The sequence below is a fragment of the Pituophis catenifer genome, unplaced genomic scaffold, assembly GCF_029215685.1.
Source record: "Pituophis catenifer annectens isolate HBS135680 unplaced genomic scaffold, rPitCat1.0.hap2 SCAF_1, whole genome shotgun sequence".
NCBI lineage: Eukaryota > Metazoa > Chordata > Lepidosauria > Squamata > Colubridae > Pituophis > Pituophis catenifer.
This window is the reverse complement of record NW_027256881.1, coordinates 255,799,623-255,825,957: the sequence shown is the minus strand read 5'-3', so window position 1 is coordinate 255,825,957 and position 26,335 is coordinate 255,799,623. Positions and strand designations below refer to the sequence as shown.

The following is a 26,335-nucleotide window of genomic DNA, read 5'->3' as shown; positions in this document are numbered from 1 at the left end:
ATAATGCTCTAAAAACTGGACAAAACAGGGTTGCATTTGGGGTGGAAGAGAAGCCAGCAAATAAAGATGGACTTCAAAAATAAGCTGGGTCAATCAGAAAGCTATGGAGGGGGGGGGAAAACTACTGAAAAATTGTCCCAATGCATCTCTATGGAAAGTGAAAGTTGGCAGCAACTTGCAAAGTTGGTGACTGCTCCATTATAAAAATATCTCCTTGAACTTGTCAGCTGGAGAGAAGTATATGCAGTCCATCACGTGCTTCCTATCACATGACCAAATCACTTAGCAACAGAAATTCTGGCAATCCCTGTTGCTGTCATACAGTGAGAATTGCAGGGCATTAAGAGAGGATCTCCTTGTGCCAGCTCCCAACAAGCAGTCAATGAGGAAGTCACAGGTCCTGAGCAGCTCATAAGAAGGCTGTTAGGCTGGTTAAATGCTGCATCAGTGTGATTTGTAAGCCACCCTGAGTCCTACGGGAGAAGGGCGGCATATAAAATAAATAAATAAATAAATAAATAAATAAATAAATAAATAAATAAATAAATAAATAAATAAATAAATAAATAAATAAATTAGATGAAGGAGTGGCTGCTGCCAGATGTGTAAAGGGTGCACCAGTGACCGCTGTGGTGCCACACAAGCATGGCTGAGGGGGCAGGCATGCACTATGGAATTGCAAGCTGGAAAGAGTGCTTTGGGTGGGCTCCTCAGGAGAAAAAGCGGCAGGAGCAGGAATGACGTGTGGGCCTTCCCTGCTAGCTTCTGTTGACCTTGCTTATGACAGGCAGGCAGAGAAGATTGCAAATGGTGATCATGTGACCATGGGGGTGTTAGGACAGCCAGAACTCCAAGAACCAATTGCAAGTACTACTCATTTAGCACCTTCATAACTTTGAACAGTCATTGAATGAGTGGTTCATTAACTGAGGACTAGCTGCATATTACTCCTACACATTACTTTACATTGATTCTTCCTATGGTTACTATTGATAAAGGAGTTGGAAAATTTTATAGCAGCCATTTTATCCATGTTTTCCTTACTTAGTTTTTTGAGAATGGCATGTAGGCAATAAGCCACAATCGGGTAGGAAAAAAATCACATTACATTTAAGAATTTCCCTTCTTAAAGCTGTGTACTCTTCCAGCCATGCCATCATACATTGTTCATACTAAGAACACATTATGGAATGGGAAGAAAGAACAACCTTGAGGAACAAGAAGAAAAGCTGCAACCAAGGCAATGGCCAGATAAAAGAAATATTGAGTCCGGGCAAGAATTGTAACCTACAATATGAAAGCAACTCATTGAAACATTTGTTTGCAATCATTAGGTTTTAGTAAAATTGAGAAAGCAACACAGACAAGACCCTCCCTAGTTGTCACAAAAATAAAGGAAGAGGGGGAAAGTGCAAGATTCTGTTACTATAATCTTAATAAAAGTAGTGTTAGCATGCATGATTTTGGCTTCCTCATCTGTCTACCTTGGGGGGGGGGGGTGACCTATGCACACATGCAACAACTGCCCACATGCTCACATGCATGCACCATCAGTGAAGAAACTGAAGCAGAAAATTTATTTATTTATTTATTTATTTATTTATTTATTTATTTATTTATTTATTTATTTATTTATTTATTTATTTATTTATTTATTTTTGAATTTGTATACCGCCCTTCTCCCTGAGGACTCAGGGCGGTGAACAGCCAAATAAAAACATCAAATACAAATATTAATACACAGTTAAAATATATATATAGATTTGGCCCCATTAATTAAAATGATAAACAAAACAAAACAATTAAAAAACCCTTAAAAAAAAAAATTAAGCCAGCCCGGCTTGTTGAAAAAAGAAAGTTTTAAGGGCACGGCGGAAGGCACTGAGGTCATGGATTCTCCTTATCTCAGGGGGCAACTGATTCCAGAGGGTGGGTGCCCCCACAGAGAAGGCCCTCCCCCTGGGGGTCACCAGCCTGCACTGTTTGGCTGATGGCACCCCGAGGAGGCCCTCTCTGTGGGAGCGCACGGGTCGGTGGGAGGTCGTCGGTGGCAGTAGGTGGTCTCGAAGATAGCTAGGCCCTATGCCATGGAGCGCTTTAAAGGTGATAACCAACACCTTGAAGCACACCTGGAAGACCACCGGGAGCCAGTGCAGTTCACGCAGGAGCGGTGTTACATGGGAGCGCCACGCTGCTCCCGTCACTACCCGCGCTGCTGCGTTCTGGATCAGTTGGAGCCTCCGGGTGCTCTTCAAGGGGAGCCCCATGTAGAGAGCATTGCAGTAATCAAGGCAAGAGGTTACGAGGGCATGAAAATAGGTTGGGTATTTTAGCAAGGCAGCAATCCCAAAATGTATCTTCAAATCACCCATGAATACTTACAGGAAAGAAAGATAAAAGTTTTGCAATGACCTCCAGTCTCCAGACTTGAATAATACTGAAACTCTGTGGGAAGGTTTCAAGCATGCAGTATATGCAGGAGGCCTAAGAATCTTTCTGACCTTGAAGGATTCTGCAAGGAAGAGTGAGAAAAGAATACCTAGAAGCAAGAATAGAAAGAAGCTAGGCTGGCTATAAGAGACATTTGGAAGCTATTACTTCTGCCAAAGAATTACAAAGCATCGGCCAAAAAGCAGCGGTGGGTTGCCCCTGGTTCGGACCAGTTCTATAGAACCGGTAGTAAAACCAGAGGGAGGCTCCGCCCACCGACCCCGACGTCATCAGAAAGTTTCTGTGCGCACGGCCCCATTGCAAACTGGTAGTAAAAGTAAGTAGAACCCACCCTTGCCAAAAAGGTATCGAAACTTGCGATACCTGCCATATTCATTATTTTCTTATTTTGAATCTATAAACAATTGTCCATAAATAACGGGCACACATTCAAATTTTCACAAAGATATTATGCCTAACTTTATATCCATGTAGTTGTGTCAGCTTTTGTTTCCCAGAGATGCCTAAACTTCTGATAGAACTATATTTGCTCTGCAATATGATCTTCAGTCATTCTCTCTATATGACCAAACCATCCCAACATACTTTTGTTGTAATTTTACTGGTTACTTTTATATTCAAAATTCTTTCCATATTCATACATTCTTGAATCAATCACTTCTAGTTTTAGTACACACACTTAAGCTCCTCAGGGCCACGACATTCATCTTTTATATTTCTCCCAGCATACTCCGAGTTCCACAAAGTGAGCAGAAGCATATATTCCTAATACAGCTACTTTCCTTTCTCTTGACAAAACAATAATTATCATTAATATTTATGATCAGAACACCTACAACTGTTTTACCCAGTCTCTTTTTGATTCCTGCTGAATCTCTCTGCATTCTGCATAGTTACATGGTTTTGATATGAATCTCGGTGCATCCCTAACTCATAATTTCTCAACACATACAAATTGCAGATCAAATAAACAATAAGACAAAAATATGACAAACATTTTACTTTTCTGTGCTTTAAAACTAGATTACCTTTTTTCCCTAAAGGTAAGATACAGCTGCACTTAGACAACATCAGAAACATCTGTAGTCCTCTTACATACGTACTCAAATATAACCTATACCAAAGCAAAAACATGAACAGGCAAGTATTTTGGCAATAGGTAACTTTAATTACTTCCCAAGAAGAAATTTGTTATCAAGAAAGGTAGGCCAACAGTTTGATTTAAATACAAATGCAGACCAGCCAATATCTTTGATCTTCAGTATACAAGTACAGTATAATACATTTTAAAAACTGCCAGCTTTTGTAGATAATATCAAAGAAAACTCAAAACAGTTACATTCAAAGAAAACATAAATATTTAATACATATTTTTCAAAATATAAAATAATGTGAGTAGAAAGTTTCAACATATAACAAAATCTTCATAAAGGTTCTATTAATTGCTCCATGTATAGCTGTTATTCTTTTTTTAAATTGTGAATTGTATTTATTCATTACCTGTGAATTGCTAGTATTTAAATATCAGTTTTTATACATACACAGCTCCAAATGATAACAATATGAAAAAAATGTACCATTACTCTTTTGCCTCAGTAGAGGTCTAAGCCACACCTTTTAAAGAAAATATTAAAAACCTCAGATACGAGCACCAGATGAGTTTGGGCAGGTGAGGGAAGCACTCTGTCTCAGCAATCTCTAATTTCATTTGGAATTAACCACAGACAAATCTGAGGGAAATTACTGCTACAATCTACAAATTGCTTCCTTACATTATCTATGTGAGCCGTTTTAGGGGATGATAATACATTTATCCTTTGACTCCTATGCGGAAATCTGAATCACATTTCTCCAATCAAAAATCCTATGCATATATTACAATATGTAAATCAGTTTTATGGCACAATAAAGTAAGACCACAGTTCTCATTCTGTCAAAACATTTTGACCTCATGATGGATCCACCCTCTGACACTACAAATGAGCAGAATGCTTTACAACTGGCTAATTATGAACAGACCTTAAAAAGTGTCAGAGTATCAACTCATGAAGGATAGGAAAACAGATCCTGAACCAATCCTTCAAATATAGCATGGTATTACTGCAGCTATCAAAATCTGTATTTGACACACTTCCATTTGTGTATCTAACATGAGAGGGAAAAATTGTACATGGGACTTTTCTATGTAATTTTTTCCCCTACCTAAGGCAGATGTGGAGCTATTGAGAAGAAGTTTGGTGTAATGGTATAAGGTATCAGAATAGCAACTAGGAAACTGATGAGACTTCTGTCACTTCCTCTCATCCCTAAGAAGGCAATCAGAAATCACTTCCAAAAATCCTGCTAACAAAACTGCAGGGACTTTTCCATGCAATTGTCAAGATTGACTCAAAAGCACACACAGTCAAATTACATTGCATTGGTCCAAAATCCCATGAATTCTAAACGCTAACTTGTTTATATTGTAAAAGTTTTCTCTCCTCCATTCCTTATTGAATTAGATTTCCCCAATGAAACAATACTATAGAGCAGGCCTGCAGAACTTGTATGGAGGAAAAATGACAAACTTCTCCTCCGTACAAGTTGACAAATTGCAGGCTGCAAAGGTATTCCTTTGCATCCCAATCAGTTCTTCAGGGGCTACTGGCACAGCAGCAGTAGTGTTGAAGCTGGTGGTAACAGCAAGACCTGGAGGTCTTAAAGGCACTTAGCAGTGCATCTTGGGGGGGGGGGGGATTATTGACTTTAAAAAAAATGCTAGAGGTCTGCATGTTGTCCAGATCCCATGATGATACAAAGCTAGCAAGTCTCAAAAGTGCTTTTTCAAAAGGCAACTGGACTATGTTTTTATCCTTGAGGAAAATGTTTCGCTTCTCATCCAAGAAGCTTCATCAGTTCTTACTGGATGGGGGGGGAAGGGGGAGAAGATGGAAGGATTAGTTCCATCCCCCCCACCACCATCCAGTCAGAAATGATGAAGCTTCTTGAATGAGAAGCAAAATGTCTTCTTCCTCAAGGAAAAAAAACAGTCCAGTTGCTTTTTGAAAAAGCACATTTGAGACAACCATGACCTTGATGACCGAGAATCTCCATAGACAAAGCTGGCAAGACTATATCTATTTGTGAAGAATGGCTCAAATTTCTAGAAGTTGTACAAAAAGTAACTTTTACTGTTACAGGTAGTTGGAGGATAGAGCCAAGGATTTTGTCCAATATCTGTATGACAAAATCGCTCAGATTCGGGAAGATCTGGACTCCGACTGGATAGTCTCAGGGGGAGGGACTGGGGCAGGTCTTGAGAATGTTATCTGGGATGAGTTTGATCCTGTGACCCCTGAGGACGTGGACAGGATTCTGGGTAGACTGAACGCGACCACTTGTTTATTGGACCCGTGTCCCTCCTGGTTAGTGCTGGCTTCTCGGGAGGTGACACGAGGCTGGTTCCAGGGGATTATAAATGCTTCGCTGGGTGAGGGTGTCTTTCCTGCCGCCTTGAAAGAGGCGGTGGTGAGGCCTCTCCTCAAGAAGCCTTCCCTGGACCCGGCAATGTTGGTAAATTATCGTCCGGTCTCCAACCTTCGTTTTGTGGCGAAGGTTGTTGAGAGTGTGGTTGCGCAACAGCTTCCCCAGCACCTGGATGAAACGACGTATCTGGATCCGTTCCAGTCGGGCTTCAGGCCCGGGTACAGCACGGAAACGGCATTGGTCGTGTTGGTTGATGATCTCTGGAGGGCTCGGGACAGGGGATGCTCCTCTGTCCTGGTCCTGTTAGATCTCTCAGCGGCTTTTGATACCATCGACCATGGTATCATGCTGCACCGGTTGGAAGAGTTAGGGGTGGGAGGCACTGTGTTGCGGTCGTTCTCCTCCTTTCTCTCTGACCGGTCGCAGTCTGTGTTGACAGGGGGACAGAGGTCGACCCCGAGGCCCCTCATATGTGGGGTGCCGCAAGGGTCGGTCCTCTCACCTCTCCTGTTCAACATTTATGTGAAGCCGCTGGGCGAGATCATCGGTGGTTTCGGGGTGAAGTACCATCAGTACGCTGATGACACCCAGCTGTACATCTCCACCCCTGGCCACCCCAACGATGCCCTTGAAGTGATGTCCCGGTGCCTGGAGGCCGTACGGATCTGGATGGGGAGGAACAGGCTCAGGCTCAACCCATCCAAGACCGAGTGGCTGTGGTTTCCGACGTCCCGATATAGCCAGTTGACGCCATCACTGACTATTGGGGGCGAATCATTGGCCCCCACGGAGAGGGCTCGTAACTTGGGCGTCCTCCTGGATTCACAGCTGTCTTTAGAAGAGCACTTGACGGCCGTGACCGGGAGGATTTTTTATCAGGTCCGCCTGATTCGCCAGTTGCGTCCCTTTCTGGATCGGGACTCATTACGCACAGTCACTCATGCCCTCGTCACCTCCCGCCTGGACTATTGTAATGCTCTCTACATGGGGCTCCCCTTGAGGAGCACCCGGAGGCTCCAACTGGCGCAGAGTGCGGCCGCGCGGGTGGTAATGGGAGCGACATGGCACTCCCATGTAACACCTCTCCTGCGCGAGCTGCACTGGCTCCCGGTGGTCTTCCGGGTGCGCTTCAAGGTTTTGGTTACCACCTTTAAAGCGCTCCATGGCTTAGGGCCTGGTTATTTACGGGACCGCCTACTACCACCAATAGCCTCCCACCGGCCAGTACGCTCTCATAGAGAGGGACTCCTCCGGGTGCCGTCAGCCAAACAGTGTCGACTGGCGGCCCCTAGGGGGAGAGCCTTCTCTGTGGGGGCACCTACTATCTGGAATGAGCTCCCCCTGGAGATACGGAGGATCCCGGATCTGCGCTCCTTCCGCCGTGCTGTGAAGACCTTTTTATTCCATCAAGCGGGCTTGGCCTGATCTCTTCCCTTTTTAAATATGTAAATTTTAATCTGTTTTTAAATTATTGGGGTATTTTAATTTGTCTGGGCCAAAAAGTTTAATTTGATTTTATCGGGTTTTTAAATTTTGTGTATTTATGTATTTTATTGTTGGCTGTTCACCGCCCTGAGTCCTTCGGGAGTAGGGCGGTATACAAATCAAATAAATAAAATAAATAAATAAATAAATAAATAGTCCTCAACTTACAGCCGCAAATGAAAGTCGTTGAGCGAAGTGATCATTAAGCGAGGTGTCATGTGAACCTTTGCTCAACAACTACAATCCCAGAACTCCTAGTTGCAATCATTAAGTGATCCTGCAGATGGAAGTCCAAACTAAGGAGGGGGGGGTGCCTCGGGGGGGAAGAGAGGCCCTGGAAGGCCCCTCGTAGGCTGTGTACAAAGTGGGGTTGGGGTTGCTGAGGACAGGTCTTTCCTCTATGAGACTGAATATTCTACTTAGATTTTGGCAGGGAAGATTTTCAGCTCTCTGGAGGAGATAAACAAAGTCAAAAGGAAAGTTGGCAGGAGGTAAGAAAGGGTGATCACTATGATTAACAACTGCAACTGGAGAACTGCTGTCGTAAGTTGGAATGGCCAATGGTATTGCAGTTCATAACTGTATCACGGTGGTGCAGTGGTTAGAGTGCAGTACTGCAGGCTACTTCTGCTGACTGCCAGCTGCCTGCAATTTGGCATTTCGCATCTCAACAGGCTCAAGGTTGACTCAGCCTTCCATCCTTCCGAGGTGGATAAAATGAGGAGCCAGATTGTTGGGGGGCAATATGCTGACTCTGTAAATTGCTTAGAGAGGGCTGTAAAGCACTGTGAAGTGATATATAAGTCTAGGTCCTTGATGGCGAACCTATGGTACACATACCACAGGTGGCACACAGAGCCCTTTCTGCGGGCATGCAAGCCATTGACCCAGCTCAGCTTCGCCTCACATGCATGCACGCTTCCTGCCAGACAGCTGGTTTTAGGGTCTCTACCACATGTGCCGGGGGGGGCAGGGCGCATGTGGGAGAGGTGCACGCAGGCATGGGGACAAAGGGCATGCATAGGAGTCATGTGTACATGCATGGGAGGTGGGGAGCATGTGGGATGTCATGCACGGGGAGGCGGGGTGCACATGGGGGTTGCGCATGCATCCGCAGGGGGGCAGGGCACGTGAGGGGGTCACAAGCACATTGCATTATGGGTGTGCATGCGTGCTTTCGGCACTCGGTGCCGAAAAGGTTAGCCATCGCTGGTCTAGGTGCTATTGCTATTGCTCTCACTAAGCAATGGTCCAAATTATTGTCATTAACCAAAGACTACCTGCACCATGATTCCGCTGTTATATCTTCTCCAAGCTATACTGCCTCCAATCCCAAAGATGCTTTTTCCAAAAGGCAACTAGACTTTCTTGTTTTTTTCTTTGAAAAACTTTTGCTTCTCATCCAAGAAGCTCCTTGGATGAGAAGCGAAACATTTTCAAGGGAAAAACCAGGAAAGTTCAGTTGGAAAAAGCATCTTTGAAACAACCATGACCTGGATGATTGGGAATTTCCATGGTCATTTAGTGCCTCCAACCATTTTGCATTCATATTTCCTTCCAGGTTTCTTATCATCCCTACTCTAGATGCACTCTTAATGTCAAGATTCCTCTGAATATTGATACTGTTGTTTATTATTGCTTCATTTTTTTATATTGTGGCCAACTGTTATAAATTCTCATTGAAGTTATTTATAAATACGTTAAACAGCACAGAACCCAGAATGAAGCCCTGTGCAATGTCATTCAAATATTTATAGGAATATCCTCAACTCCACTAGACCAACCAAAGTATTCTAGACTTCTTCACTCTCCAAAATAATCACACACTAACAGGTAAAGGGAGAAAAAAAATGTTACCCAATCCTTCACAATTTGCTACAGACTGCAACTCACTCAAACACCGTTTCAATTAAAATATTTGCTGGGAAGATTTTTTAAATAGTTCATCTGCAACTGTGAAATTACATCTCTGAAAACTTAAAATACTGTCATCTTTCGACCATAAATAAACATAACATGCTGTCCAACAATATCTTGTTTATTACTATTATTCCATCCGGCATCTGGAATAAATACAATATATTTATATTCAAGTATTATTATGGCTATATTTAAATAAAAGAACTGTAAGTCTCTGTTATAAAACTGTAAATTCTCAAATTCTCCATGTACAGCTTAAATTTTAAAGAAATTTATCCAATGAAAAAGAGGATACACTTTCTAGTAACATAATTACTTTTATTTTCCTAGAAGATATTTACTGCCTTAAAAAAATCAAAATTCACTACAATCCGGATACATATTTCAGACATCATAAAATGACATATCAGATAGTAAGAATGCCTTTTAGAAATCATACTAGCTCTAGATTAAAATGACGGTCACCATTACACAGCAGCCATCTGCAGCTGTCTTCCATATCTATTTTTTTTTATTTATTTCAATGGGTTTTTCTTTTATTGTTTATTTTCAACAACTGCTTCCTGGTCCAAGTGCTAGTAAAAATGGTAGCACAAAAAGGGGGAAGTGCTTCATATGCCTGTGCTCAGAAAACTAAGGAAATAATTCTGCATGTATCGCTAATCCATCAAAAGAGATTATTGTACAAAGGAAATATTTTTAAAAGTCAACAGCCAGGCACTGAACACTGTTTTAATTATACATGCGCACACTTTTGTACATACTTATTTCTGGGCTTCTTTTGGAAAATGGAAAATAATGTTCCCTAATTATCAGAAATCCCCAGTACAAAATACTCAAAATGGAAAAGAAAAGGGGAAAAAAAGAAGGTAGCAATGGATCCAAGGAAGCCAGAGAAGGCGGGAAACCTCTAGTGCTTGATATAAATTGGGGAGGGGAGGGGAAGGGAGAAAAACTAATCGAGCCGGGGAAAGAGCGGTCTAGAAAGTTTCTGCCAACAGCAGCTGAGATGCTTCATCACCAGCCTATTTTCCAGACATTATGTTTCATATGGCTTCAAGGGTCACATGACAGCTGCAAACTAATGCCTTGAGGTCTGTTTCTGCCTCTCTGTGACACTGGCAGGCTGTGAGAGACTGCAGAAAAGAATGTTCCCCCTTTTTTTCCATTACATCATGCAAACCAGTCCCGGGGGAGAAGGGAGAGATTCACAGCTGGTGGCAGCTGCAGTACCATCTGCTTTAGTTTGCTTGGCAGATTCCTACCGAACCTCTTCTGGGGAAGCATGCCTGTATCTCAACACAAAACACCCCATTGTGCAAAAAAAAAAAAAAAAATATTTGCAGATTGTGGAGGAGTGAGCTTTTCGCTAAATGGTCAGAAACGGAGGCATCAGGTGAGGATTTCTGATCCCAGGAAAGGAGCCTGCCACACAAAAGACAAAATTGCTAAACACACCATGCTTACGGGAGAAACAAGGCCGGTGCCATAACCTGCCATCTGCTTGCCACAATGCCAGGATGGAAAAACTACAGTCAGCAATAATTTTGAACAGGGGGGAGTGAAAGAGGAGGAAAAAAACAGTTTATGCCTTCAAAGATAGATATTAGCTGGAGCAACTTGGGAAAAAAACTGAAACTAACAACTTAGCCCTAGATGGGAAAAACTTCAAATATATTTATGAATACTGTCAGCACATCTGATAATTTATGGGAGCCCCAGCTGGAAGGGAAGATTTTGCAGTCACTCACTGTGATAGTCAGAGAACTTCACCATAAACGAATAGCAGAAAAATGGTTTTATCCAACTCCTTTATTCTTTGTGATATTTATCGCCAACCACTAAGTTGCATTTTAGTTGTGAAAAAGTGCTTTCCATATTTAGTAAGTATGAATGCTGCTTGCTTGCTTGCCTTAGTCATGTTACACTCTTGGAATATGTTTAAACTTTTGTGGAAGACTTCAGAACTAATGCAAACTTTCTACTTATCACTACACAACACACAGTTCAGTGAGGTTTTTTTTCTTTTTAATCTAATTACAGAGGAATAAGAAGTGGGGGAAATTGAACAATGCAACAAGCATGAATGATCAACAGCAGGCTGTCCTTATAGCCATAATTCATTTGTTGAAAAAGCAACTTCCCTGCAGTAAAATGGCTAGGATTTTGGAGTACATGTACAACAGATGCACCACAAATGAGTTGTTTCGGTTCTAATATAAACAACAGGCAAGACCTCTGATTTCAGCAACACATCTGTGAACTCCCAACACTTCTGAAGTATCTCACGTCTCTAGACAAGAAGCTTCAGGCAATGTTTACTGCGCTGTTTTCAAAACTGTCTGGATTTGTAATGACTTACCATACATTTTGCCTTCATCAGACAATATGATTTTCCTCCTCCCACAAGGGGGATATATAGCTAGGGCCTCCTGAAAGCTCTGCTCAATATCTGGGCTCCAGACCCCTTCTGCGTCATTGTCAATAGGTTTATCTGCAGAATCACTCATTCTTTCAATGTCCTCGGCAGGACTCTCGCTGCCGCTCCAGCTGCTGGGCTCAATGATGGTGGCTGGTTGGTCCAAGCCTTAGCCTGGAAGCTTTAAGAGAATTAACCTAAAAACAATAAAGAACAGTTTCAGGTGAAATTTTCTTCGTTAGTTTTAATAATCGATAGAACAAAAGCACAAGTGGTACTCAGAGATGTTGGAGAACTAAAGAAAATGAGTCAAGTTCTACTCTTAAAGCAACAGGGAGGCTAGTATTCATTATTTCTGAAATTAATAAGAACTGTAATCAATACACATAATATTTTGGAATATACTGATTACACTGAATAACTATAATGGGTTCTAGAAATTTAGAACTAGTCCCTGTTAAAAAAAGGAAATATTTGTTTTAAAATGGGAAATTTGTTATTTTAATTCATCTCAGACAATCAAGGAATTTTGACACAAATGGAAAACCAGTATACTGCACTTTCTCTATTTTACCTCTGAATGGCATAGTTTGCAACTGAAGAAACAAAAAAGTGACTAAGCCATTGAAAATAAATCATATAATACAGATAGTAATAACTAGACCAGATTTTTTTTTTTTATCAGTCTCAACTACGGAGCAAGAGATGGCTCTTCTCTCAGATGCGCGATCAATTTATTATGAAATAATCTAATATGACAACACCTGCTAAGTCCACTCGACTCACAGACATTTCATTGCTTCTCTTGTATTTGTGGAAAATGTACTGCTGATACAAAGGTGTGCTCTAGGCAAAAATCTGCTCTACCAGTAGGGCATCACAGTGGTAAGCCTGAAGAATACAGTGCAGAAGCACCAGGAATGGATTTATCTCAACCTGCTGAAGCATTGCTGATTCTTATTAGGGACAAATCACACATGGACAGACTAAGACTACTATAAAAGATAATTTCCAGAAACTTTTGCTCAACTGTTCACATCCTTCTTTTTTAAAAAACAAAATCCAGATGAAAGATCTAAGAAAAAGTAGTAAAGTTTTTTTCCCCTCCCCTTTTTTTGCAGAGAAAAATATGGAAATAAACCAAATCATTTGTTTAACATTGCTGCATATTATGAATTAACCCTCCGCGAGTGATTTAGATTTGCCTCAATGAAGAGGCATGCCCTGGAGAAACATAATTCTCACTGAAGCAGAGATAAATTGATTTGCTCCAATGAAGCCCTTTGTGTTCTCTTGGCATTTCAATTCCCCACCTGCCATTTGCCAATGTCAGAAGCAGCTTCCACGTGCCTGTCCCAAAACCTCTGTGGTGAGGGCAGACCAAAGAAGGTGGAGCAATGTTTTGAGGAGGTAAGCTGTAAGGGGCTGCAAAACAAAGCAAAAGTTGCAAGCACAGCATGCCCTCCTCCTCCTGGGTGAAAACTCAGCAACCACCTCCTACATGGGTGAAAGGACAGCTGCTGGCCACAGCAAGTCTCCTGGGTACAAATTAAGGTCTCGGGAGCTGAACAGAGTTTTAAACAAATTCCTCATTTTGGCAAATGCTGATATTTTACAGATGCAAACATCCGCTTTTGTGACAAATAAATAGCTTCTGTTTATTTTCCCCGAAAACTTGGTAATTAATCACTTCAAGCTCAGCTTTATGTATGCAGAGCCTACTGCATTTTAATCCGGAGTGAATCACTAGTATTGTGCAAAAGTAACCTTTGTATCATCCAATGTTTAAATGTTTACACATTTGTGAGTAAACAGTCAATATTAAAACATTTCTATGTTAAATTTCAGAGTGTTTTTTTTTTAAAGTATAGCTAAATAGCTTATGTACACTACAACTTAAACCAGGTGGGTAGCTTACTTGAATATTTTTAATACAAATTCACACATGCAAGATCATAATGTACACAGGTGAATTACATGCATATTAACTGTATTTAGTTTCCAAAACTGGAAAAAACACTACCTTCAAACACTGATCTAAACAGCTTCAGCTAATTAATTTGCAGGAGAGAGCCTCTGATCATAGCAGAAACCTGACAATCTTTAAAACAATTTTGTTTTTCATTTACTGCGCAATCCAAGTATTTTCAAAGCATCTAATGCCTTATTATCTTTGCCTCTATAGTCTTTTATTTCTGCCTTGGCTCCCATCCCCCCCCCCCCCCCCCCGCTCTTCTGACATTGTGCATGAAATATTTGGGTTCCTAGATGTGCAGGCTACTTCTGGAACCACAAAACATTCATTTCCCTTTTGCAAACAGATCCAGTCCATTCTCTATCATTTCTTTTGTATATGTTGCAAATTGGACCTTTATGAGAATTTGGGCTCTCAATTCTACATTCAGTTCAATCCCCGGATTGAATCACTAATAAGCTATGCTTTAGTTACATGCAAATTGCTGGGGCTTGGCTTGCTAATAATTAACTAACCCTGTTTATTTTAACATGACTTAGTCGATATGTAACCTATTGTTAGCCAGGCAGGTCAAACTAGCTGGTAAAAATAGCTCAGTTCCCATTGTTTGCAATCAGAAAGGACAGAAAAACATTTTGTCATTCAGATCACTTTTGGGTTGTTTTCAGTACAGTATATCTGGGGAGGTAACATACCCTTTTTATCTGCATTAATTCCTTAAAAATTGATTAGGTGGGGCAGAGGAACTTCAAGGGCCATCGCTGCTGAAAAATCTGTTCCAAGTTCTCTACAACTAAAAACTTTTTAAATCATTGCCAAAACTGAGACATTCTCACAAAAGCAAAATTCTATTTTTTAATGCTGAAAGATTTATGCAATCTGTGTTCTTCTGACATTGCATTCCTGTTACATTTCCTTCAGGGGCGGGTTTCACTACCGGTTTGCTCATGGGCGCGCGTGCACTCACGTGCGATGCTTCTGCACAGAAGCTCTGGGTGGGTGGACGGAGCCTGCCGCCGCCACCGCCGCTACCAATTCATCCAAACCGGGGCGAACCAGTAGCAACCCCCACTGATCTCCTTATATTTCAAATGCAGAAGGCAGGGCGGAGGATTTCGGACAATATCTGTATGACAAAATCGCTCAGATCCAGGGGGAGTTGGACTCTGACTGGGTAGATTCGGGCAGGGTGATGAGGAATAGTCTTGAGAATGTTATCTGGGAAGAGTTTGACTCTGTGACCCCTGATGACGTGGACAGGAGTCTGGGGAGACTTAGTGCGGCCACATGTTTACTGGACCCGTGTCCCTCCTGGTTAGTACTGGCTTCCCGGGAGGTTACACGAGGCTGGCTCCAAGGAATTATTAACGCTTCGCTGAGTGAGGGTTACTTCCCCATGGCCTTGAAAGAGGCGGTGGTGAGGCCTCTCCTCAAGAAGCCTTCTCTGGATCCGGCAGTATTAGCCAACTATCATCCTGTCTCCAACCTTCGCTTTGTGGCAAAGGTTGTTGAGAGTGTGGGGTAACGTCTTATCTAGATCCGTTCCAGTCGGGTTTCAGGCCTGGGCACAGCACGGAAACGGCATTGGTCGCGTTGGTAGATGATCTCTGGAGAGCTCGGGACAGAGGTTGCTCCTCTGTTCTGGCCCTGTTAGACCTCTCAGCGGCTTTTGATACCATCGACCATGGTATCATGCTGCACCGGTTGGAAGAGTTGGGGATGGGGGGCACCGTGCTATGGTGGTTCTCCTCCTTTCTCTCCGACCGGTCACAGTTCGTGTTGGCAGGGGGGCAGAGGTCGACCTCGAGGCCTCTCATATGTGGAGTGCCTCAGGGATCAGTTCTCTCTCCCCTTCTGTTCAACATTTATGTGAAGCTGCTGGGCGAGATCATCCATGGTTTTGGGGTGAAGTACCATCAGTACGCTGATGACACCCAGCTGTACATCTCCACCCCTGGCCACCCCAATGATGCCTTTGAAGTAATGTCCCGGTGCCTGGAGGCTGTGCGGATCTGGATGGGGAGAAACCGGGTCAAACTCAACCCTTCCAAGACTGAGTGGCTGTGGTTCCCGGCATCCCGATATAGTCAGATGACTCCATCTCTGACTATTGGGGGCGAGTCTTTGGCCCCCTCAGAGAGGGCCCGCAATCTGGGTGTCCTTCTGGATACGTAGCTGTCCTTGGAGGAACATCTGATGGCTGTGGCCAGGGGGACTTTTTGTCAGGTCCGCCTGATACGCCAGTTGCGGCCCTTTCTTGATCGGGATGCCCTGTGCACAGTCACTCATGCCCTCGTCACTTCTCGCCTGGACTACTGCAATGCTCTCTACATGGGGCTCCCCTTGAGGGGCACCCGGAGGTTCCAACTGGTCCAGAATGCGGCCACACGGGTAGTTACGGGAGCTGCATGGCGCTCCCATACAACACCTCTCCTGCGTGAGCTGCACTGGCTCCCAGTGGTCTTCTGGGTGCGCTTCAAGGTGTTGGTTATCACCTTTAAAGCGCTCCATGGCATAGGATCTAAATATCTTCGAGACCGCCTGCTGCTACTGACGGCCTCCCATAGACCTGTGCACTCCCACAGAGAGGGCCTCCTCGGGGTGCCATCAGCCAAACAATGTAGGCTGGTGACCCTCGGGGGGAGGGCCTTCTCTGTGGGGGCACCCACCCTCTGGAACCAACTGCCCCCAGAGATAAGGAGAATCCAAGACCTCGGTGCCTTCCATCGTGCCCTTAAAACCTTCTTTTTTCAGCAACCCGGGCTGGCTTAACTTTTTTTCTTAAGTTTTTAAATGTTTTAAATGGGTTTGTTATTGTTCTTAAATTACGGGGCCAAATTTATATATATTCTTTTAAGACTATTTTAATATTTGTAATTTATGTTTTTATTCGGCTGTACACTGCCCTGAATCCTCAGGAAGAAGGGCGGTATATAAATTGGATATAAAAATAATAATAAAAATAATAATAAAAAAAAAAAAACAGAGAGACAAGTCCAGTAAAGCATAACTAAAAGTTGTATTTTCTTACATTTTCACTGGAACAAATACTTTATTTAACTGATAGTGCCTTTTATGACCTGGTCTTATTACCAGATGCTACATTTGTATCAAACACACAGAAATTGTCTGCAGAGTATTTACATATCATCCTGGCAAACACTTGGCAGAGATGTTCAGCAATATTTAACCAGATGTAGAAAATTATTTCCAATTAATAAAAGATATCAAGTACAGGTTTTTATATAATTTATTAAGATTTAACAGAACCCAAAACCCTGATTCTTATTTATTAAAAATCCTTAATATTAGCCTTGGCAACAATTATAAGCAATATTAATAAATTAGAACAATGTTCAATTTAAATTAAATTTGCTATTTTTATCATTAGGTCTCTAATTTTTTTGGGGGGTAGGGGAGAGTACTCTGCACTGGGATGGAAGCCCACAGGCTTCAATAAAATCAAACGCAAGAAATACATTTTTGTATTTCTTGATATATTAGAATTATTTCAAGGAACTTATAAAATGAAGTCAAGAGAACACTTGATAAAGAAGGATACATTTGTCAATAGATTACTTATGTACAATGGAAAGAGAAGCTTAAAGTGGATAAATGATTTGGTGGTTTTCAACAAAATAAGACTGGGTTTAAAATAAGAATTATGTACTAATGACGAACATGTTATTGCTAAATGTGTAATTTTTTGTTAAGATATACCAGAACAACAAAATAAAAAATGGATAATAAAATGGGCTAAAAATTTTGTACTAATATACAGATAAATCAATGGAAAGACTGAAATTTACATTTTTTCTTAGTCTCAAAGATAATTTTTATAAAATGATCTATTGTTGGAATTTGTCACCAAAGAAATTGTCTAGAATAAGGGTCCCCAACCCCTGGTTTGTGGCTCAGCGCCAGGCCACAGCCCGTTGGGAATGGGGTCATGGAAGTGGGGTGAATGTGCATGTGCACACACACTACATCATCCCCTCTCCACTCCCCCACTGCGACTGCCTCTGCCAGTCTGCTGAGCCAGAAAGGTTGGAGATGGTTAGCCTAGAATAGTGAGGGTTAACCTTTTTGGTGCCGAGTGCCCAAAGCATGTGCGCGAATGCACATGTGCGTGCCCAAATCCCCAAAATGCAATGCGAGCGCCCACATGCATGCATACCGGCCCCCATGTTCCCCGTTTTGGCTTCCAGATTGGTACAGGAGGCTATCCAGGCCCAAAACGGGGCACGGGGGGTTATGCAAGGCCTTCTGCTACCCATTTTAGACCTGGAAAGCCTCCTGCACCAACCTGGAAGCCAAAACGGAGTACAGGGGCGCTGCACAAGGCCCCGCCACAACCCATTTTGGACCTGGAAAGCCTCCTGCACCCATCTGCACCTCCCACACATGTACCCTGCCTCCTGTGCATGCGTGCATGTCCCCTGCATGCGCCTCCCCCCCATGCATGTGCGAGACCAAAGACCAGAAAACCAGCTGGCTGGCGCATGTGCATGCATGATGGAGCTGGGCTGGGGTGACAGCTGACATGCCCGCAGAGAGGGCTCTGCGTGCCACATGTGAGACAAGTGCCATAGGTTCGCCATCATGGGCCTAGAATGTACAGCACTATAGCACTTACACTTATATACTGCTTCATAGTATTTTACAACCCTAAATGTGAGCATATTGCCCCCAACAATCTAGGTCCTCATTTTACCCATCTCGGAAGGATCGAAGGCTGAGTCAACCTTGAATTGATCAGGATCGAACTGCTGGCAGTCACCAGTCAGCCTGCAATACTGCATTCTAACCACTGTGCCACCATCGCTCTTTATGTATAAAGATATTTCAAATATTTGCTGGAAATGTGATCAATATGAAGGGACATTTTACATGATGGATATGTAAAAAAGCTTTTAAAAAGTGAATACAAATACTAAATTCAGAAGTTTTTGAAGTCTGAGGTACAATTGAAAGCCATAGGCTTTTCTTTGGGGATTAATGAATAAGCAACTAAAATAAATTATGAACTTTGTGTTTATATATGACAATTGCAGCGAGATTATTATTAAAATCCATAAGGGGTTTCCAGTCAGTCATAATATGTACCTGTGTGGCTCATTGGAAACTCTTTATGGATTTTTTTCCATAAAAGAGAAAAAACATGATTAAAAAAAACCTGGATAATAAAAAAGATAGGCTTTCTTTTGTAACCATAGACCAAGATATAACTTTGTAATTGTACTTATTTATATTTTCTGCAAAGGAAATCAGAAACTATTTCTTTCCATTTCTTTTTCTTCTTTCTGCATTTTTGCCTTTTTCTTTTCTCAGTTTTGTTTTTTTCTTTTTATTAGTTTGTATTAAACTTTTATGTTCTTTGTAAAAAAATTTTAATATAAAAAATTCTTTTTCAATCCTGTCCATTATTCTCAGAAATAATGTCAGATTTCAGGTAAATGGCTTCACAAGATGCCTTTTATTTTAAATGTCCAGAGAAACAAATCAGAATAAACAGTGGCCTTTTCACTACATGGCTTAAAGAATTATTTTTACAAACCCTTTTGCATCATTAGACAGAGAAAAAGAAAACTATGCAATTAAAAACTGTGTTTTGCCTAAACATTGAAGCAGGGATGTCTTAAGAGCTGAACTTTATATTTTCAAAAAAGAGAGGAAACATTTACTTTTTCCTTCGTTCCAGCAACCTGGAACACAGCTTACTCCCAAAATTCATCTAAAACTATAACTGATATAGTCATGGAATAAATAACAATCATATTTATTTCTCTCTCCTCTGTTTTTCTGTAATATGAACTAATTCAGCTCAAGCACATGGGGTTCTTGTTACAATTCTAAAAGAAGCAGACGAGTCCAGAACACGCAAAGACTTATATATGAAAATGGCAAACATCATTAGCACTGATTGTAGTTCTGATACTCTCAAGGGGTATTTCTAAAGATTGAAATCTTGTTCCCACAATTCTGTCAATTGCTTCCAAGCATAATTTTATCCAATGTGATTAAATCAATTTAAACAACAATGCTGCATTCGAGTTTACGGAGTCTTCCTCAACAGAATTAAAACATGATAATAAAGAATTAAATAGTACATTCTACATAGTGTTTTCCTTATACAGTATAATCTTCAAGAATTCTTCCAATAGTTTTTGTATGTAATTTCTGTTGTGTGGAATTTTTTAAAAAAGGTTTCTTTACTACACCAAAGAACTTAAAAGGGCTCTTTTCAATCCCCCCACTTCTTGTTTGTTTAAATAATTTCCAACATGGCCAACTAGATAGGAATTTGGGAAATTGTAGGCCCAAAACATCTGGAAAGTGCCAGTTTGGGGGAGGAATCATGTTGCAAAATTCCAGATTTGATTTGCATTTAGCAAATACTTTCCACTTTCCACTGACTCTGACATACTCCTGCACTTTGAAATTCACGACATGAACAAATGTAAAGCAGATCATTCATGTGAGATAGTTTTATGTGAGATACATTTGCAGGACTGTTACATTTTCAAGGATAACTTTTAAGCTCTCAAGGGCCATTAAAGAAAACCCTACACTCCTCCTCTTCTTCACTTCTTTTTAGCATCTTTTTTCTCAAGGAGTTAAGAGAAAAAAATAGGGAAATTTCTTCCATTGTTCATTGGAAGGAAATGGGGCTGTATAAAGATTCCTTCTATTACAATTGGTAATTGACATGGCAGAATGAGATGAAGTGATTTATCTCGGTACATATGATTAAAGGTCCTTGGTGTTCTCTGTGCTTGGTTGTTTTTTTTGCAGACATTTCATTACCCAAACTAGGTAGCAGTGATTACCTAGTTTAATGAAACATCTGCAATGAAACAGCCAAGCTCAGAGAGCACCAAGGACCCTCTCATTTCAACCTTGAGCTACAAATATTCTCCTTTATTGGTACATACGGTTAAAGAAAGCGTATAGTTTAGAGATTAACCTTTTCCTCCAACACTTCATGGTGATCCTCCACTGTGCTGTAAGAATAAAGTTTTCATTTTTTTCCCATTTCTAAATTTTATTTTGTTCAAAAAATTAAAGTACAAACTTCAAAAAAATAAGAAAAAATTACAAAGATGAAACAAAACTAGACAAACCATGTCTAGTTTGTCCCAAAGGGCCTCTCTTCCTGTGAGGTTAAAACATAACACTTGCTCCTACCCTGTTTCCCCAAAAATAAGACATCACCTGGTAATAAGCCCAATGGGGCTTTTGAGCGCATGCACTAAAATAAGCCTCCCCCTGAATATAAGCCCTCTCCAAAAATATTTAAACGCAGAACTGGAAATCAGGTTAAGACAGCAAGAGGAGCCCCATCTTGCTCCATGTGCCCCAAAATAACAAGACCTCTCTGAAAATAAGGCCAAGCACTTATTTCGGGGTTCAAAAAAATATATAGCACAGTGGTTTAAGGCACCCTGTTATTAAGCTGGTTATTAAGACCAGCTGCCTGCAATTACTGCAGGGTTCGAATCTCGCCAAGGCTCAAGGTTGACTCAGCCTTCCATCCTTTCTAAGGTAGGTAAATTGAGGACCCAGTTGTGGGGGCAATAAGCTGACTTTGTATAAATATACAAAAGGATGAAGGCTATTGCTGAGCACATTGTAAACCGCCCTGAGTCTTCGGAGAAGGGCGGTATATAAATCAAATTAAAAAAAAAAAAAGACAGGGTCTTATTTTCGGGGAAACACAGTATAATTGTATAATGAACACCTTGTGATCAAAATGAACAAATGGATTTATTAAGAATGCACTTTTGCCTGTGGGTCTTAGATTCTAAAGGGCAGGTGTATAGGGAACGCACAATACAGTCTTAGATAAGGCACCCCAAAATTACCAGTTTTGTTGTGATGATGTTACTGCATAAGGAGGCTGAAAGGAAAATACTACTTTGTATAAATAAATATACACAGGTATTCCTGAAATATTTGACTTTTGTCATTTCTTTTCCTAAGCATATAGAGCAGGGGTGTCAACTTGCGTCGTCATGGTGGTGTCAATGTGATATATCGGGACTTTTTTCCCCTATGCTAAACTGGGCATGGGTGAGACCAGCTTAGTTCGGCCCGTGGGCCACAAGTTTGACAGCCCGGATGTAGAGCATGATTTTCTTAATTACTAGGCATTGTGCAAATGTAAAGGTTCAACAGAAGAGCCATAAAGGTGATCACAACCACAAATCCTTATCCCAGTTGGGCTGGGAAGTCAGAGAAAACTGTGTACAACAGCTGCATGAAGCATACATTGGAAAAGGCAATTTTTGGCACTGGACAAGGAAATGTTTTTGGAAAGTGTAATGCCAGTTGGACCTACCACTGTCCACTCTGAACAGGTGCAGCTATGCACAAATCCAGAGGAGAAAAGGTAGGATTGGAAAAAGAGCAATACAGGACAATTAAAAATACTTCCACATGATTTTGCCATATAATCAAGGATTATTTTTACTGGCACTACAAAAAAAGACAGAGAAGAGGATTGCCAAGAGACATGAAGTTAAGAAATGCAAAGAATAATTCAAAGATTTCTAGGCCATGAAGGCCTTCAAGGCACTGATAAGAATCTACCACTTTGCCAATAGTTAGGAAACAGAAAGTAATTTGACAAAGGAAGAGTCTAGTGACAAGTGATCCTGTTCATACCATGTACTTCCCTGTGCATTTGAAAGCATGAACTATGGTTTTAGTGCTGAAATCTGATTGCTGCAAAAATGAGTAGATAGGATCTCTGAACTCACCCACACACTGTGCCCTGGGCTATATCTCCCTAGCAAGACAAGAAAACTAGATTTTGCTGCAAGCAGCTGTCCTCAAATCCCAATCTACGCTTTGCACATGGGTGGGAAAAGCCTTCCAGCAGCAGGTGCAAAGAGGTGCAAAAGCTCAGTCTTACACTTGATAGCTATATAAGCCTTCTGGCAGCCTGCCAACCAAGTGGGTCAGCCATGCTTTGAACCTGCCAGCTGTATTCAATATTTCAAGAACAGGTTGCTACAGCAGCCCTTCGGCAAGTTATTTATTTCCACAACAATAGGATAACAAGCTAGACCTCTACATACCCTCTGCATACCCTCATTTAAACACACACACACACAGTTAAAAGAAAACAGAATAGATTCAACCCGTTTCTTTTCATTCCTACCCTTCAAAACAGAGATTTTGGGTATACAAAGAAAACTAAATGTATCACTTTTTTGAAGCTAAGGAAAACCGTACAATCTGTGTATTCATTTAACAATTTATGGGTCACTACTGGCAACTTAGAAATATGTGTTAAAGCTTTATCAATGTTTTCAAATTGATTTGGACATAATATTTTGGAATGTACAAGAGTTTAAATAGAGCATCTGTTTGCCTCATTAAGGGAGCTGTGTCTTTTTTTCACAATCATGCAGCTGTTCCAGGTAGAACTACAGACAGTCCTCGACTTATGACCACAACTGAGCCCAACATTTTATGTTGTTAAGTGAAACATTTGTTAAGTGAATCATTGCAGTTGTTAAATTAGTCACACGGTTGTTAAGTGAATCTGGCTTCCCCATTGACTTTGCTTGTCGGAAGGTCGCAAAAGATGATCACTGCAACCATCATAAATATGAGTCAGTTGCCAAGCTCCTGAATTTTGATCACGACCATGGGGATGCTGCAACAGTCATAAGTGTGAAAAATGATCATAAGTCACTTTTTTCAGTGCCGTTGTAACTTCAAATGGTCACTGAATGAACTGTTGTAAGTCAAGGACTATCGATTTATGAACCATTGACCATTGTTGTAAGTCAAGGACTATCGATTTATGAGCATTTTTATTAGATCAGAAATGCTTTATCTACTGAGAATTTTTTTTTTAATAAAAAAGTTTTTATTTTCTGATCAAACAAGTATACAATATAAACAATCATTCAAACTATCATCAGAAAAAAAGAAAAAAAAATCAATTTGGTAAACTCAATCTTCCTCCCTCTACTGAGAATTTTTAATGTCTTGCTTTCTGCACTAATGGAATCTCTGTGCATTTAATTCTAAGCCATATATGAGCTCTTAAATTTATATTAAAACTTTTAACAGATTTTCTTTGGCCCACATTCCCTGAACCCTAGACCCATGTTTCACAATCTTAGCAAAGTTAAAAGATATTTAGACTTCAACTCCCGGAATTCTCCAACCAGCATCTTGAATTCCAGACATTTTAAAGTTGCTAAGATTGAGAAATGCTGCCCCAGACCATGTTCAAGACTCCATTTCAAATTGCTATCTTCCTATAGGGTTGAGATTACAACTCCAGAAATTTTCAGATTGAGTAGGAAATCTGGGACTTGAAGTCCTGAAGGATGCCACTTGGGGAAGGCAGGTTTAGACACTGCAGACAAAAACAAAACAAGCTGCACCATCACACAAGCTATTTCATTTCTAGAAATCTGCAGGCCATTACTGATCTACAAGTTGAGGGCCTCCTGGTAATTCTTCAAAGAGCCGTAGGGCTCTTACAGAAGATACTACGAAGTCAATAGAAGTAGAAAAAGCTCCAGACATTTCCCCATGAACCTAAAGCCTTTTTTATGAATCCTGGAAATGTAAGATCATACTGGCAGCCCAACAAATATTGGAAGCGTGTTTTCATAAATATCTTCAGTGATTTGAGAGAAAGGTACATGAGCAACTGGAACAGTTTGATACACCTAATTATATAAAGCCAAAATCCCTTAACAAATAATAACAACAACAACAACAACAACCACAACCACAACCACAACCACAACAATCCAAAAAGTCATGGGAACATAAAGTGGAAAAAGTTATAGAAAATGAGGTGGTGAAGATCTTGTGAGACTTTCGAATACAGATGGATCGTCACTTGGAACACAACATGCCAGATATCACAGCTGTCGAAAACTGAAACGTACAATTTATTGACATCGTGGTACCAGGAGATGCCAGAGTCGAAGAAAAAGAACTGGAAAAAATAATGAAATATCGCGACCTGGCCATCGAAACTACATGGCTATGGATGAAACATGTAACAGTGATACTCATTGTCATCAGGGCACTTGGTACCATGTCCAAGAATTTTATAAGATACTGTACATCAGCAAATTGTAGCTTCCTGCAATAATACCAGCGGAACTGCAAAAAACTGCGCTACTTGGAACATCATACATCTTAAATAGGTACTTGGTTGATACCTAGGATGCTGGCAGCAAACCCGTATCAACCATTAGCACCAGTCAATGGTATTTGTGATGCATTTTTGAATGTTCAGTTAACTGAGTTTCATATTTAATGAATAAAGATAATAATAACAGTAGTAGTAGTAATAGTAATCAGAAACATCGAACACCTGTGAGGTATCAGAATATCCTTCTTATATCCATTTTGTTCTCTGGTATACAACAAAACAAATACAGAGAGAAAGAATGGCAAATGGCTTCAATATATTTTCCAATCCTGGCTCTGCAGCACTTGAATGCTTTTGTAATCCGGAATTCTGTCTTTTGTACATGCAAAGAGACTCTTAAAAAAACATTTAGAGAACTAAGCCAATAAAAAGATTAGGCATTATTATAGTGTAATTACCTAGCAAATTTAATTAGATTTTACTTGGTTAGCTGTGTGTATGTGTGTGAGAAAAAGAAAGAGAGAGAGAAAGAGAGAGAGAAAAAGAGAGATTTCCATTGATCAGGAAATAACATAATCTTCATTAGTTGCAAAGGTACAGTCCACTAATGATGTGCTCCTAGGAGATGAGAGGGTGAATTCATGCTTTCAGCAGTAAAGATTGCCTCCAAAAATCCACTGCTATTAAATTCTATGCCTCCTGTTCTCTTTTACTTTACCCTGCATTTTCTTCTGCGAGAACTGATCAAGAACAAAGTGACAAAGGCACAAATACATCATGTGTAGTACTAGCAAAATCTCCTACAATCTTGTACCCTCAGCATGTAGATATTCAAACCATGGATAATCACAGAGAAAATTCTAGTATTACACCCCCATTAGGAACATTGATTTACTTGAGCAACAGTCTTACAGAAAAACCATCTCGTTGTGCTATGATTTGTAAGTGCTGTTTTTAAGAATCAACCTTTCTGCACACAACAGTGAGATTCACCAAAACCAATACCATAGTTTATAGCCTACATTTCCCTTGCAGTTATCACTTGTCAATGGAGCACTCTTTGTCACCAACTCAGATTTATGTAGGCAGTTGTGTTTCATCTCCTCATTGCTTATGCAGTTTAGCTCTGTTTTTTAAGGTATCGGCTTACTATAAAAATAACTCTGTTGGCATTCGGTAGGATTGTGAAACCTTGGCGACTCAGAGAAAAGAGACAACACAAAGGCGTTGCAATAAATAAGTCAAGCATCAAAGGAAAGGACCAAGGGATTGCAAAAATCAGCTGAAGACTAAGAACCAAAGGGTTCTTGATTAAATTTCTACTCATCTAACTCTATTTATCTCAGATGTTGCTTTTTCCCCCCCCCAATACTAGCCCCCAACACAGCTGTGATACAAATGCAATTCCTGCAACCAACTGTGTAAGTCATTCTACAGCACTCAAGCATGTAACAATCATGTTGGATGAGGCAAGTGATGTTTC

At 40.8% G+C, this 26,335-nt stretch overlaps 1 protein-coding gene across 3 annotated transcripts in view; it reads right to left on the bottom strand.

Moving 5' to 3' along the window:
- TEAD1 (TEA domain transcription factor 1) overlaps nt 1-26,335 on the bottom strand; it is a 217,289-nt gene that overhangs the window by 124,229 nt on the left and 66,725 nt on the right. For all 3 annotated transcript variants that reach the window (XM_070957486.1, XM_070957487.1, XM_070957488.1), the window contains exon 3: nt 11,684-11,937. In XM_070957486.1, the coding sequence (XP_070813587.1) occupies nt 11,684-11,831 (148 nt within the window). In that variant the 5' untranslated portion in view covers nt 11,832-11,937. The remainder of the gene's footprint in view (nt 1-11,683; nt 11,938-26,335) is intronic.